Source organism: Atractosteus spatula, chromosome 6, assembly GCF_055471065.1.
Source record: "Atractosteus spatula isolate fAtrSpa1 chromosome 6, fAtrSpa1.hap1, whole genome shotgun sequence".
NCBI classification, from domain to species: domain Eukaryota; kingdom Metazoa; phylum Chordata; class Actinopteri; order Semionotiformes; family Lepisosteidae; genus Atractosteus; species Atractosteus spatula.
Genome location: NC_142711.1, coordinates 64513967 through 64526995, shown reverse-complemented (window position 1 = coordinate 64526995; position 13029 = coordinate 64513967). Strand labels below are relative to the sequence as shown.

The following is a 13029-nucleotide window of genomic DNA, read 5'->3' as shown; positions in this document are numbered from 1 at the left end:
CTAAGGCTCTCACTCTCACAGTCTGTACAGGTGCCAGTGATGTCGGATTACCACATGGCATACAAGTTTCATTCTTCAGTGAAACGTTTAGGAGGCTTGCCCTCATTGTCGTGAAAGTGGGGGAAATTATTCTGAAATTAGCAGAAGTCCTGCTGGGACACTACATGAAAAAAAAAACACAAGAACAGCAGGTGGCTGAGCTGGTCCGATTTTCTGTAAGGAAGAATACTTTCAAGCAGTAATGTGACAGTGCGGGACACATGCTGCTTTCACAAACACCATCTCCTGCTCTGTTTTTTGTGCTTTAAATAGCAACACCTAGCCTCTCGAATCCGTGCTGCTGTGCTTGGCAGAGCAGAGGCACAGAAAGGCGTGCGTTCAGGACGGCAGCACGGCCTGATTACGTCTCCGTTACCTCTGCTTTGATCTTGTTGTCTCCGAAACAGAGGTGCTGCAGGTAGGCGGCAGCATTGGACTGCACCGAGGGGAACTGGTGTTGCAGCATCTGGATGACCTCAGGGAGCTCTGGGTCTCGCCATCCGAACTCCCTAAACACACACAGAGAGAGAGAGAGAACCAAGAACACTTAACACAGCCTTCAGGACCCAGCAGAGCCAGCAGTTTCAGAATGGCCTAAAAAACGGCTGTTTTTCAAACTGTATCAAAGATTCAAAGATTGATGACCTGGCCACTTGAGTTGTCCATGAACTTTTTAATGTACAGAATAAGTTTCTTATTGCTAGGTCTGTTTAACATGCCAAGCTTGAAACAATCAAGGTTGCTGATTGCAGAGTTCCCAGTAATCACCTTTTATCCTCCCTCATTGTCTTTGCATTACTTCTTTGATGTGTTCCTCACTTTTAAGTCTTTTGTTTCCAGCAAGGCTGCAGGACAGACTGTCTAAGTGGAAAGGTATTTAAGTGGGGGGATTAGGTAGCTTCATACAGCAACCTAACCATCTGCAGCGAGGTTTTTGAAAAAAAGGAAGGAAGGAAAACATTATGGTTACAAATCTTCATTTTGTCCAACCGAAGGATTTTATTCCAGACGGGTTTACAAGGGGATTTCTTCAAGCGTGACATTAAAATGGAGTTTTGAGATTTTTTATAGAGATGATGATGTTACCATACATAAAGAATCTTTCATAATAACGCAGATATCGCTTCGCTTTACGCAAAGTACTCTGCAGTTGACATTTACAGGGGGACCTTTATGCACACAGAAAAAAACATCCTGTGGTTCCCACTATAAGGGTCTCTCATGATGAGACTGTAGAATTACTGATTAACCCAATCAATCAACCAGCCAATTCATTAAAAAAGCATTGACAGCAAAAGAGCAAAAAGAAATAAAGCACTGACACCAGTTCAGGGCACACGCCTCACATACTGTATGCTGCCATGTCATTCCTAATCTTAAACACATGAATAAGATTCAGAACACTGTACAGTACATATAGAAACATAAACACATACTGTATCCTTATTTTAGCACCAACACTGTAAGTTGGTGTTACGTTTTCGGTGCCCTGGGGTTTTCAACCTGATGTTTCCCCTGGTTGCCATGGTGACAGAAGTTCTTGAGAAATGGCGCTACACTAATGGGCAGCACACTTGCAGTGACACAGCATTCTCTGGATTTATCCATTGTTATTTCCAGACACTTTGCATCCTTTCGCAGTACACAGGAGCTCGCAATATGGCAGTATGTTTTTGGGCACTTCGGATGGACACATTAAACTAACTAATCTAACATTTACAGATGGTAAAGATAGCACTCGTTCCGTTTTTCAAACTCTTCCAGGTAACAAGCTGTGTTGAAGAGACGCTGCAATGATGGAGTTAAAGTGAAACATGAAGTGAAAAGTTAAGCCAAAACTCTTCCTCACAAAAGTGTCACTGTACAGCATAAAATTAGCTAAACCAATGTGCTTACTGCCACAGTACCAGGCTCACTTTGGTTGTGAGACTGTAATATTCTGAACTATCTGATTGAGTTAATTTAACATTTAAAACTCAAAAGGCAAGCATTAGCTAATTACTAAATATTTGCTGGGAGTTAAAAAAGAAATTAAAGAATTGTTTATTCTTTCAAATGTATCCAAAAGGCATTTCCACATTATTGAGTAACACTTGTACTACTGTGATGATGACTCTGTTTTAAAACATAATAATGAATATCCAGAAATACCTACAGTACACTTGTGTGATTGATTGATTTTTTCACATATTTATTCGTACTGTATTATATTAGCTTTGTGCTCCTGAGACGTCCGGGCTGACTGACAGTGAGCTCCGCCTCTGTGTGTGCTCCAGACTGCAGACACAGGTCTCGCAACACTGCTCCACCAATACGTCAGAGTGGTTTTGGAGTCAATGATGAGCGGCATTCAAAAGCCAACACATGATCTTTTTTGCCATTTCTCATCTGTTGCATTTTGAATGCCTCTCAGTATGTGACAAACTAATCCTTAGTTTTTCTGGGCTGAGGCTAAGTAAAAAAATCAATTTTTAAAAAGTGCTGCCACTTTTTAAAGGGAACGTGCACAACACCAGGACAGAGGTTGGCATCCAGAGGCACTGACGTGTCTTCACTGATTGTAGGAGGCTTGTTAGAATTGCAGATGCACCACAGCAGAAATTAATAAGCATGCTTTTTAAAATGCTTCACGTTTCCTTTGTTAATTATATCGCTCTTTCAGTTTAATTAGGAATGCTTTACTCTTCCAAGAGTGTGAAAGATAAGAATTACTAAGAGGGAACAGAATACTAACTACAAACAATTAACCCCAGGACCTTTGACAGTCAACAGCCCTGCTTCTGTTTGTCCAATCTGTATATGTTTGGAACAACTTATTTCACTCAATTCTGCACTGAAGAGCACTCCAAACTTCCTGAGCGCACAATCCCTGCAGTTTGCCATACTCTCTACAGTACTGTATTATACACTTTATTTTTATTCTGCTTTTGCTTGTTCAGCTATGATTTTATGCTAAATAACCTCAAAATGCTAGACTTTCATAAATTCACAATCCATTTTCTAATTTCACTGCATTGTTCTAAACCAGCAATACAGCTTCCTGCTAATTAACACAGAAAATGAGGATGAGGTCACGGTTTTATATTGCTGGACTGAGAGCTTGCATGACCCAGAGTCCCTGTTTAATGAAAACTGCACCACTTAGACTCTCTGTGCAGCTTCCCCAGATAAAATCTAGCTTTCAGCACAAGAAATGGCAAAACCCTGGGGATTATTTTTAACATCACTGATAAGAAAATAAACGAGAAACATCTGACAACAAGATAAGGAAATCGGTCTGTATTAATTACAGGCTGCAGCATAACCCAAGCTTTTCACTTTAAATGTCAGTCATGCTTATAGAGATCACTTGCTGCCAAAAGAACACGCATAAAAGGTCTATAGCTGTGCTACATATGTACAGTAGTGTATATAGACGTACAAATCTTATACATAAAAATGCCTAAATGCAATGCTGAAGGAGTAGACAATCCAAATTCCATTCATGAACTCCAAAGGCAAACTACACCACCAAAAGACTTGGATGGCTACAGTCTCCTTTCCGCCGGTTGTAGTACTTACAGCCGACCAGCAGGCGGCGATTGTGCTCTGCAGCACCCATCCGCAGCACACATACTGCATATGCAGCTCACTTAGCTGGCCGATTATGGGCTCAAGGGTGCTCATTAGACAAGAATTATTTTGCTGGAAACGCTTGCATGTCACAACAGGTCAGCTTTAAAAAACGTTATCTGTGGTGCCCTTTTGATTTAATATGATGAAACGATTAAATTTGCAACATGACAGTTAAATGGAAAAGAACAGAACCTTTCATCTTGCTAGATTTGCTGCTTTAAAGTCCCACGACAAGTTAAAGACCTGCTGTTCTTTCGGGAACATTTTCTTTTCTGTGTTTTTTGTTCTGTGCGTTACAAACCTGGGTGAGTAGCAGGTAGACTTGCAGGGCTTCAACGCTGTTCTAGGCAAATAACTTATTCACTTCTTTCAGAGGCTGAATCACCTTTGACAGTGTAGATATCTGGCATCTACAAAATCCCAAAGTCTCATACAGAAGGCTCCTGGCTGTTGGTGTGAAGGGTGTATTTTCTCAGAGCCAGTGCTTTCAGACGGACTTGCTCAGAATGGATAGATTGCTTTTCAGTGCCTGAGAGCATCAGTGCTTTAACAGTTTTAGCAAACTCCAATTAAGTCCCCGCATGATTAGCTCTAAATATTTCTATATTTGTAGGCATTTGGCTGGGAGGTAGAGAGCACAAAAATCCATTATTGCATCTAACCTGCGTCTATTACATCAAATAACAAACCCATAGAATGTTTCTCGTCTACAGCAGAACCCGAGAGACAGAATTGCATGTTATAGCTACTAAACATTTATCTGTGCCACTGTGCCCTGATAACCACTTCTGGGAGACATATAATGCATGCATTTGTTACTGTGTTTCTGAATCTTTTAAAAAAGCAATGGTAGTGGTTTGTTACTGGAAAATAAGTATGTGTGTGTGTATAATCGCTGAGAACAGGAGTTCAACTGTGATTCAAGAATATGGTAAAGCAAATTCATTAATTAGACAATACTCAAAATGATTGTGATCATAGCAGTAGTATGAGGTATTACAGTAGTAGGTAAGATGTTATGTTAGGAAGATTTTGAAACAGATTGATTTCAAGGGGATGTTAGGCTGACTGAAAAGTCTTCATTTGTTTGTTGCATAGACAAGATCAGCTTTGATTTGTTGATAGCTGTGACGCCACCAAAGTCATTCACAAACTCTTCCACTAGGCAAAGAATATTGTCTGTTTTTCTTCCGTTATTGTTATTAAAACTGGCATAAGACAAGCCAAGTAAAGCTGTCACGTTAGAGAATGTAGGACAAACCAACATTTGCTTCCTTGAGGAAAAGACCTTCTGCCTTTAGGACAAATCACCCAGAAAATGAAGGGGAGAGTCAGAGCAGAAGGGAGACTCATGCTAAAAATAGATCTCTCTTAAAGGCAGCATGCTGCACAAATAATCCATAATAGGCCTACAGGCCTTTTCTGGATTTACTAAATCAGACTTTAGGAATTGCAGCAAATTATTTTTCTGTTTTTTTAAAGAAGTGTTTATTGTTATTTTATTTTTTTATTGAGCAAGATCCTTCTGATTTTGGGAAATGGAGTCTTTTTTAAAGAATAGGAAAGATTTAACATTATTTTGGCAAAAAACAAGAAAAGGAAAAATGAAAGTGATTAAAACAAGAACTCAATAAAAAGGTTCAATAGAATTCAGCTCACCATTGACAAACACTCATCCTTTCAAATGTTACAAGAGGAGCCCATGTGACCCATCCAGCCCATTTGGAAGTACAGTATACTGTACGTTAGGCAGCATGTGGTAGTTTGGTAGCATTGAAAGAATAGACCCATTTTAGTCCTGGGCAAAACACACTCATTTAGATATTCACTAGCATACAGAGATGGGCAATATTTAATGCTCAAAATCTGTAAGACGTTTCTGTGTTCATACTACAAAACAAACTCTTTTTGTAAGATCTGCAGTCTACTATAACACTTGGTGCCTTGGTGCTCCATATTGTCCTGAGCTTCATAGGGGAAAGAAACCATTAATGAACTCCTGAAATCCCAGCAAGACTGAGCCTTCCTGTTATTTCCAAGGTACAACCAATACTTCATTCCTAATGATGCGTGCTTCAGCCGAGGAAGAACCTTCGGACAAATCGGCCAATCCATCATTCTTCTTCTGATACAAATGGAAAAATGAGAATGACTCATTAAAATTATAGGGTGCCTTCCCAGAAAAATGGGAAGAAAAATGATATTATCTTAAAAGATATTTAAACAAGGTCAGTGGAGAGGCAGGAAGGACTATGAAAGATGGGCTTTCAATAATTACTTTTTCATACCTCATAAAATTTAACCCTGTGTAATAACACCTGAAATTATCTATCCAGTCTCAAGAGCTAAATTGAATTGTATTTCCAGAGAGAGGTAGCTAAAAAAATCTATGCCAGTAGCATTATGTGTTAATCAATTTCTGCTCTGGAGGGCTGCCATTACTCAATACCCTGTTCCTACCAGCTGGAGTGGATCTGGTTCAATTCAGTTACCTTTTCCAATAGCGGCAGCGCAAGTGCAGACTGGTGTATGTGACCTGCAGAAATGAGTCCCGCAAAGCATTACCAGGGAAGGTAAGAACAAGTGCATAAGACAGCCACGCTCAATTTCATTTTTATAGATTTTGTTTCTGAACCGCGATTCTTTTATCAAACAAATTGAAGACAGTTGTCCTAATTGGTTGGGAAAGCAGAGACGTGCAGAGTTTTGAAATACATTTGAGAATAGATGTACAGTATCCTGCATTTGACATTTATTTTTATAATGACGTTCACTGTTTCCTTCACATTTGCAGCACTCCAGCCTGATGACCTGATTGCTGGAGTCTTTCAAGAATCACTGGGAGACCATGTGTGGTTAACAATTTCACATGTTTTTTTTAGTTTAATTGATGTAGTGGTTGTTATATACAGGGCAACTCAGCTACTCCACAATGTACTGGAACTGCAATGCACACACCCCAGCACCTTGCATCTGGCAGCAGAGAGGCTAGGGGTTTTATCTTTTTTCTCTCTGACTAGTGATGGAAAGAAAGTGCTCTGTTGTCAATTCACTGAACAGATCTGGGTACAATAGAGAATAAAAACCCTGTATTCGGGCACTGACGGCAAACAGCAAAAGGTCTGTAACCAACCTATAAGGAATAAGCACACTTAGACAGCTCTACATCTGTCCTACTGATTTTAATTGCTTTTGTTTGTCATTGCTTATACAGTCTGCCCATTTGTCTAGTACCCATAGGATATAAACCATCCTATACAAATTAGTTGCACATCTGTAGAAACGAAAAAGAAGAACATTGTCTCCACATGAAAGATTTTTAAAGAAAACTGGAATATTCTGAACATTTTTGTTTGATGATGATGATGATGATGATGACTGAAGCGTCAATATTAATTTGTCCAGCTTTTTAAAAAATAATTGCCTCCACTTCAGTAACTATGTTGGGCATCTTAGTGATAAAAGCACAACAGGAGCCAGAAAAAAAGAAATGAGCACAAATCTGAAGCCTCAGATTTATTAAAAACATCATTGTTTTGGGTAGTTTTTTAGGAAACTGTACTGTTTGCTAGTGGGAAGTATTACATAAGAAGAAGACAGCCTTGGGGATTATCAATGGTCAGTGTGAAACTTCTCTCACAAAGTAATGCTTCAGTATTTCGGGCTATATATACAAGCTAAGCGTAACTGCTGACCTTGGGTAATTAATCATGTTTTTAAAATCCATAATTATTCAGAAAAAGTAAACTGCCCTGGAAATAACATTTCCCTTAGCTAATATTTGGAGCGATGACTGTGGTGGTATTTTCCAGTTAAAATAGCCAAAGCACCTTCTCTCATCCCTCTGACAGTAGATGCATCTGCTAGGACCTAAACCATAGACATGTGAATTAATTTTTCATCATTTAACAATACTCCAAATTCATGGATCTCTTCATGTTTGATATGAAATATATATGATCTTTTTAAAATATGTCATAAATAGATGTGTTTTGAGCCATCTTCTTTACTCCTACTCCTTTCCTCCGGTCTCATTCAGTGTCTCCTGTAGGCAAACAACTCCATTTCCAACTTTGCATAGGCTTTATACTTAAGTAGGTCTGTTTATTACAAAATACTAAGAAAAACACAAATATGAGACTTCTCTTGTCTACCTGCTTTTCACAAGTTACTGCCTTGTGTTCTTAAGTTGATCCCTTTTGGTGAGCCCTCTACTCTGCTGTCCATTCGCAACACACACATCTACTACACCTCACACTGCTATGAAACTCTTGCTTCCACTTGTTCATTGATGTTCATTTTGTCCTGCTGTGTTCTAATACAGTCCCTGACTATTATGAATTGCAAGCTCAAAAGACAAAAACGGCAAATTAATCAGAAAGCTGCCTTCAGGAATGCCTGAGATAATTAATAAACAGCAACAGATGTGATGTTTTTATAAAGCAGGATTGCTACCAAAACCTTGTGTATTGAAATACAGTTACTCACAAAATTAGGAAACTGATTATTTGCAGACTGTTACATTACTGCCCCTTTGTCTAAAAATATCTGTGATTTATTTAACTCATAATTACACTGCGTGTCTAAAATAATCCTAAGTTAAAACTGCATATTTCAGTATGGAAGAAATCATTAGGAACACTGTTAATTTTATAGGTTTTTTTTTTAATCCTTTCTTCAGCCGGGGCTGCAAATGCGTATTATGGAATTCCAAAGCTTCATTAGTCTATAGAATATTCACAAATGAGAGTGTAAAATGACAAAGAGTGCCTGTCATCTGTCATAATGTGCTTTGACAGATTGTTGACTTCAATAATTGTGTTGGCTTTCAACGTTATACTGTATGAGCTCCACTTATCTGTTTTGTTGCTTTAGTGGCCAATAACATCAGAGAAAAGCTAACCCACAAAATGGATCAACTGCAGAGAGATCTAAGAGAGAGGCCTGGCCTGGGCAGAGCCTCTGGCTGCACAGGTAGAGCCACTGCTGTCCACGTTGTCAAGACTATTATAGAAAATCCAAGAGCGCCAGGCGTATAGTGTAAGACTGGAGCTTGTGATCTGAAATATCAATGGAAACAACAACAGCTGATTTAACATTGCCCACATGAGCACATGTAAGATGTTCTGGTTATGGAGCTTTTCATAACGCACTGGGAGTTCATGGAACTGTTTGCAGGAGGACTGACACTGGAAGAAAAACGGTGACCAGAAAAGACTTTTCCCCTTCAGTGTGGGATCTGAAAAAGAAATGTGTACTGACTGTGTGCCCAGATTAATGAATCAAAATAAATCAGATGCTTTACATTAAAAATGTTGGGCCCAGTGATGAGGATAGTGCTTGTGCGACGTGAGTCTGGAAATTTACAGGAAGGGATACACAGGCAACTCTTAATAAATTAAGCAATTCAAATGATCTTTATTAAAATGTGAGGATAATAGTTAGTGCTACAAGAATAAACACAGCAATGATGCATTTTCAAGAAAGGAGGGGGCAGGAAAGGTTTTGTTGTGTCTGTATCCAAAGCAGTTTACTGTATTTCTATTTACATCTCACAAAATATGAAATACAAATCACTACGTGGAAGCCTGCGCAAGCTGCTTCATTTTAAAAAGAGATGGTGGATGGGTTGCTGTGCTCATAAAGGAGAAAAGTATTGTTGGTAGAAAAAAGTATTTTCAAAGGAAACGCCTACAGATTTAAAAAAAAATAACAGCATGGCCTTCTAATGAATTTCTAAGGCATGATTTTTCCTTTCTTCAGAAAAGCTCTTTGATTCCTTCATGCAACCAACGGTATGTTCAAGGGCTAGGGATTAGTACTGCATTGAGTGTGTGAAAGATGACAGGAGATGAGAGATGCTATTCTACCTTTAACTCTCCTGTTTCAGGAGGGTGGGTTCCCTGAATGCCCATCCCACCATAGCTAGAAGTGCTTAACTCTCTAATCTTCATCACAGATCCTGTGCATCGCAGTGGTATTGGAGTCAGGGAATGCAAACGCTGTCAGATTTACAGAGCAGAGGCAACAGTTCTGAGATCCCTACACAAAGCACACTTCACTTTATCAACAATTTGTACATGTGGAAATGTAGAACCATAAGGTGACTAATTGCTTCTTGGCCGCGGTGTCTTTGTCATTACAGTATGTTTTCCGTGTTGCCAGTATTTCTTTGCCCCCTGATATTTGTCACCACTGTAATAATGACCTCTAAAACTCGTGCACAACTTGTGAAGACCAGTTTCTGTCACACTTCTCAGAAAGGAATTCATTCAAATGAACAAGTTATCATGCTGTACTGTAGGTGTGCTTAAAGTGAAAGAGAAAGTGGACGCCTATTTGTCAGAGCTAGATAGGAAATACTGTATGGTGTCTAGGACAAACTAAACCAGTATTCCCTAAATTTAACCCTACCGATACTTCAACTCCTAACCTATGAAAACTTCCCTTACTGTACCTCCCTCCTTCATTATATTTTAGTGCTACCAGACCAAACTATGAATGTGTTATGTGATTGTCTGTGTCATAAGTTGAGTTATATAGCTGAAAAAGAATAAAAATTGCACTGAACAAAGTTTCGGAAGTGAGTCACAGTTGCTCTGTGCACAGACGCCGTAGCAAGAATCTGTAGCAAAACAGGGAAGTACACTGTAGAGACAAATTCCCGTATAATCCATCAGATCAACTGAACAAACACAATCTGACAGGAGATTATGAGCTGACAGGTGACAGGTTTTTTTCCTAAAACTTAAATATTCAACTTGTTATTATTTACAGTACTTATCACTGTCAACAGACAGAAAAAGCTGTTCTGTGCAACACAGTTGTGTAGAATGTAAATACCATCATCCATTTTCTACCATTTAATACCATTTAATAAAAACAATAGCATTTTATTCATGAGAGCTTTTGTACTAACTTATGTTCTGTATAACAACACACATGATACACAAAAGGAGCCAAACAAAAAGGAAAAAAAGTCCAGCAAGTTTACTTTGTGAAATCAAGAGTAATTCTAAATTACACTTATTTAAAGCTTAAGAGAACAGATATGTCGTTAATTGAGTTTTGAAAATGTCGACAGTCACAAAATGTCTAATGTGTTTGAGCAATGAGCTCAACAGAGTCTGTCAATCGTGTCAGCAAAGTAAGAAAGCTGGGATCACTGCATCTCAGATTAAGATCTGAACCATACCCGTGCGATAAATCCCTAAAAGTCATTCAGCGCTCGGCCTGAAAGGAAGACAGAAGTCAACAGTGACTCCTCACTGAGTTTTGCAGACTCCTGACCTAGAGCATGACAGCCTTCAGTTCTGTACTATTCAGATGAGCCTTACTGGGCTTGGTGCCTCAGCCCAAAGAGGGGATCTGCAATATCAGAACATGGTGACTCTGCACACTAGTGATCTGGCCATCCACATGGCACAACACATGGCTCAGGTTTGGTCTTAGGTACCATGGCAGAGATCTGCCTACAGTATGTCATCAGTAAACCGCCATCACTAAAATCCTCTGGGCTCCAGAGACTCACAGTAAATGGTATTGCACTGGTTACCTTCTCCTGATCACAGTTCACACAGGTTGGTAGTGTTAGTAGCGTGAAACACAATGACAGGACACTAAAAGTATCACAACTGCCGTCAACTGACATACATTTGAATAAGTTTCTACTAGATATATAGCCAGGGGCAAAACAGGAATCATTTTAATATCAAACAACCATTCTATGATCACGTGGAGAGGCATTTCTCAATCCCTGGGAAAAAAAAAAAACTCTTGTCTTCTTGCCACGCACAACTAAAAAGTCCAACAGAAGTAGCTGTGCAAAATCAAATGCTAATTTAATGGACTAAGGCCCAGATTGAATCAGAACTTTGACTGGCCCACACCTCACAGATGGCAGCTTCCTGAGTCCAGGAGGCCTTTGTGTCCTGCCAAGTCAGTGGTAAGCCATTATCCAATACTGTGCTTTGAATTTTGATCAGCAAGAGATCGTATTGACCAGGGGCTTTAGTGTTCCAATTTTCTAACCAGATATTTCCCTGAGTTTTGTTTTTTTACATGTAGTTTCATATACAAAATAAATTTAGACCAAATTGAGCCGCAAAGCACTTAAAACACATATAATAATGTAATAACATGAATGTAACAATGGCTGTTAGTGTTATAACGTGATTGTAAACCTAATTGCTACAATGACATAAAAAGACTGCACCTACTGTATAACCGTTACAATACCATAACATTGTAAGAAGATGTAAGAACTTTAGAGCATGTGGTAGATTCCAGTTTCAATCATGATACAAAGTAAACCTTGATTGAAGCCATTGCCGTGTCACTCTCACTAATTGAATTAATTACATGTTTATCAGTTCCCTGGAATGCAAAGCAGAACTAGATTATGGATGGCATTAAACAAACACTTGCTGAGGTGACAGAATACAAACAAGATTTAATTAAAGGAAGATGGAAATAAAGAGGGAAACGAAGCATAAAACCAACACATTTCACAAAATACCTTTTAAGTAAAAAGTGTATCACCTAAGACTTTTTTTTAAATGAAAGAGATGGAAGAAAGTTTAAGTCTATTAAAGGCAAATGTCCCAGAACAATTAAATGAAGCAGATCAATTAAATAGGTGGTAGGAAAGCCATTACTTAAGCACAGAGAGCAATGAGCCAAATTTCCAATAACAAAGTGAAATTTTCTTGAGATGCAGGAGTGAGAAAAAATCAATAGAGCAGTGAATAAAGACAGATCATCAGTAAGACAAGGAGTCATCGTCTTTGATACATAATTTAAAGACAAGAGTGATCACTTCAATAAGGTTTAGGGAACAGAAGAATTCACTGAAACATATGAATTATCATGTGGCCTTTAAACAAAGATAAGGGCCAATAGCTAACACTTAAATTGATCTAAAAGCCTTTGTCTCATTTGAATTTTTGAAGTTGCAGATCCAAATAAGAGCAACCAAGACATTATGAATGCTATTCATTTCCAAATGTCACATTTTTCTGCTTCGCTCAACAGAACAATATTTACATTTAGTGTACCTTTTCGCCACCGACATCAAGAAAGAAACTATTTCAAACCAGTGTCAAAAGTAAAAACTCTAAAAGAAAACTTGACACTGCAGTGGCACTTCTGGAACAGAGACCGACTGAATCCAGCAACACCCAACTGCACTTTGCCAACTGAATGGCATCAATTAGATCCCAGCTATAGATCGCTAAAGATGTATTTTACTGGTGGATGTAGTGGCTACTCTCCAATGTCTAAAGTGCATAAGCATCTGTTGGACTGAAATGTACTAAACAACAGAGCAAGGAACTATGATTATCAACATTTGAGTGCTGGTGGTTAATTAATCTG

At 38.7% G+C, this 13029-nt stretch overlaps 1 protein-coding gene across 1 annotated transcript in view; it reads right to left on the bottom strand.

Annotated features, from left to right (window-relative positions):
- LOC148833189 (catenin delta-2-like) overlaps positions 1-13029 on the bottom strand; it is a 313017-nt gene that overhangs the window by 97403 nt on the left and 202585 nt on the right. The window contains exon 11 of the mRNA XM_088918834.1: positions 416-548. Coding sequence (XP_088774960.1) covers positions 416-548 — 133 coding nt within the window. The remainder of the gene's footprint in view (positions 1-415; positions 549-13029) is intronic.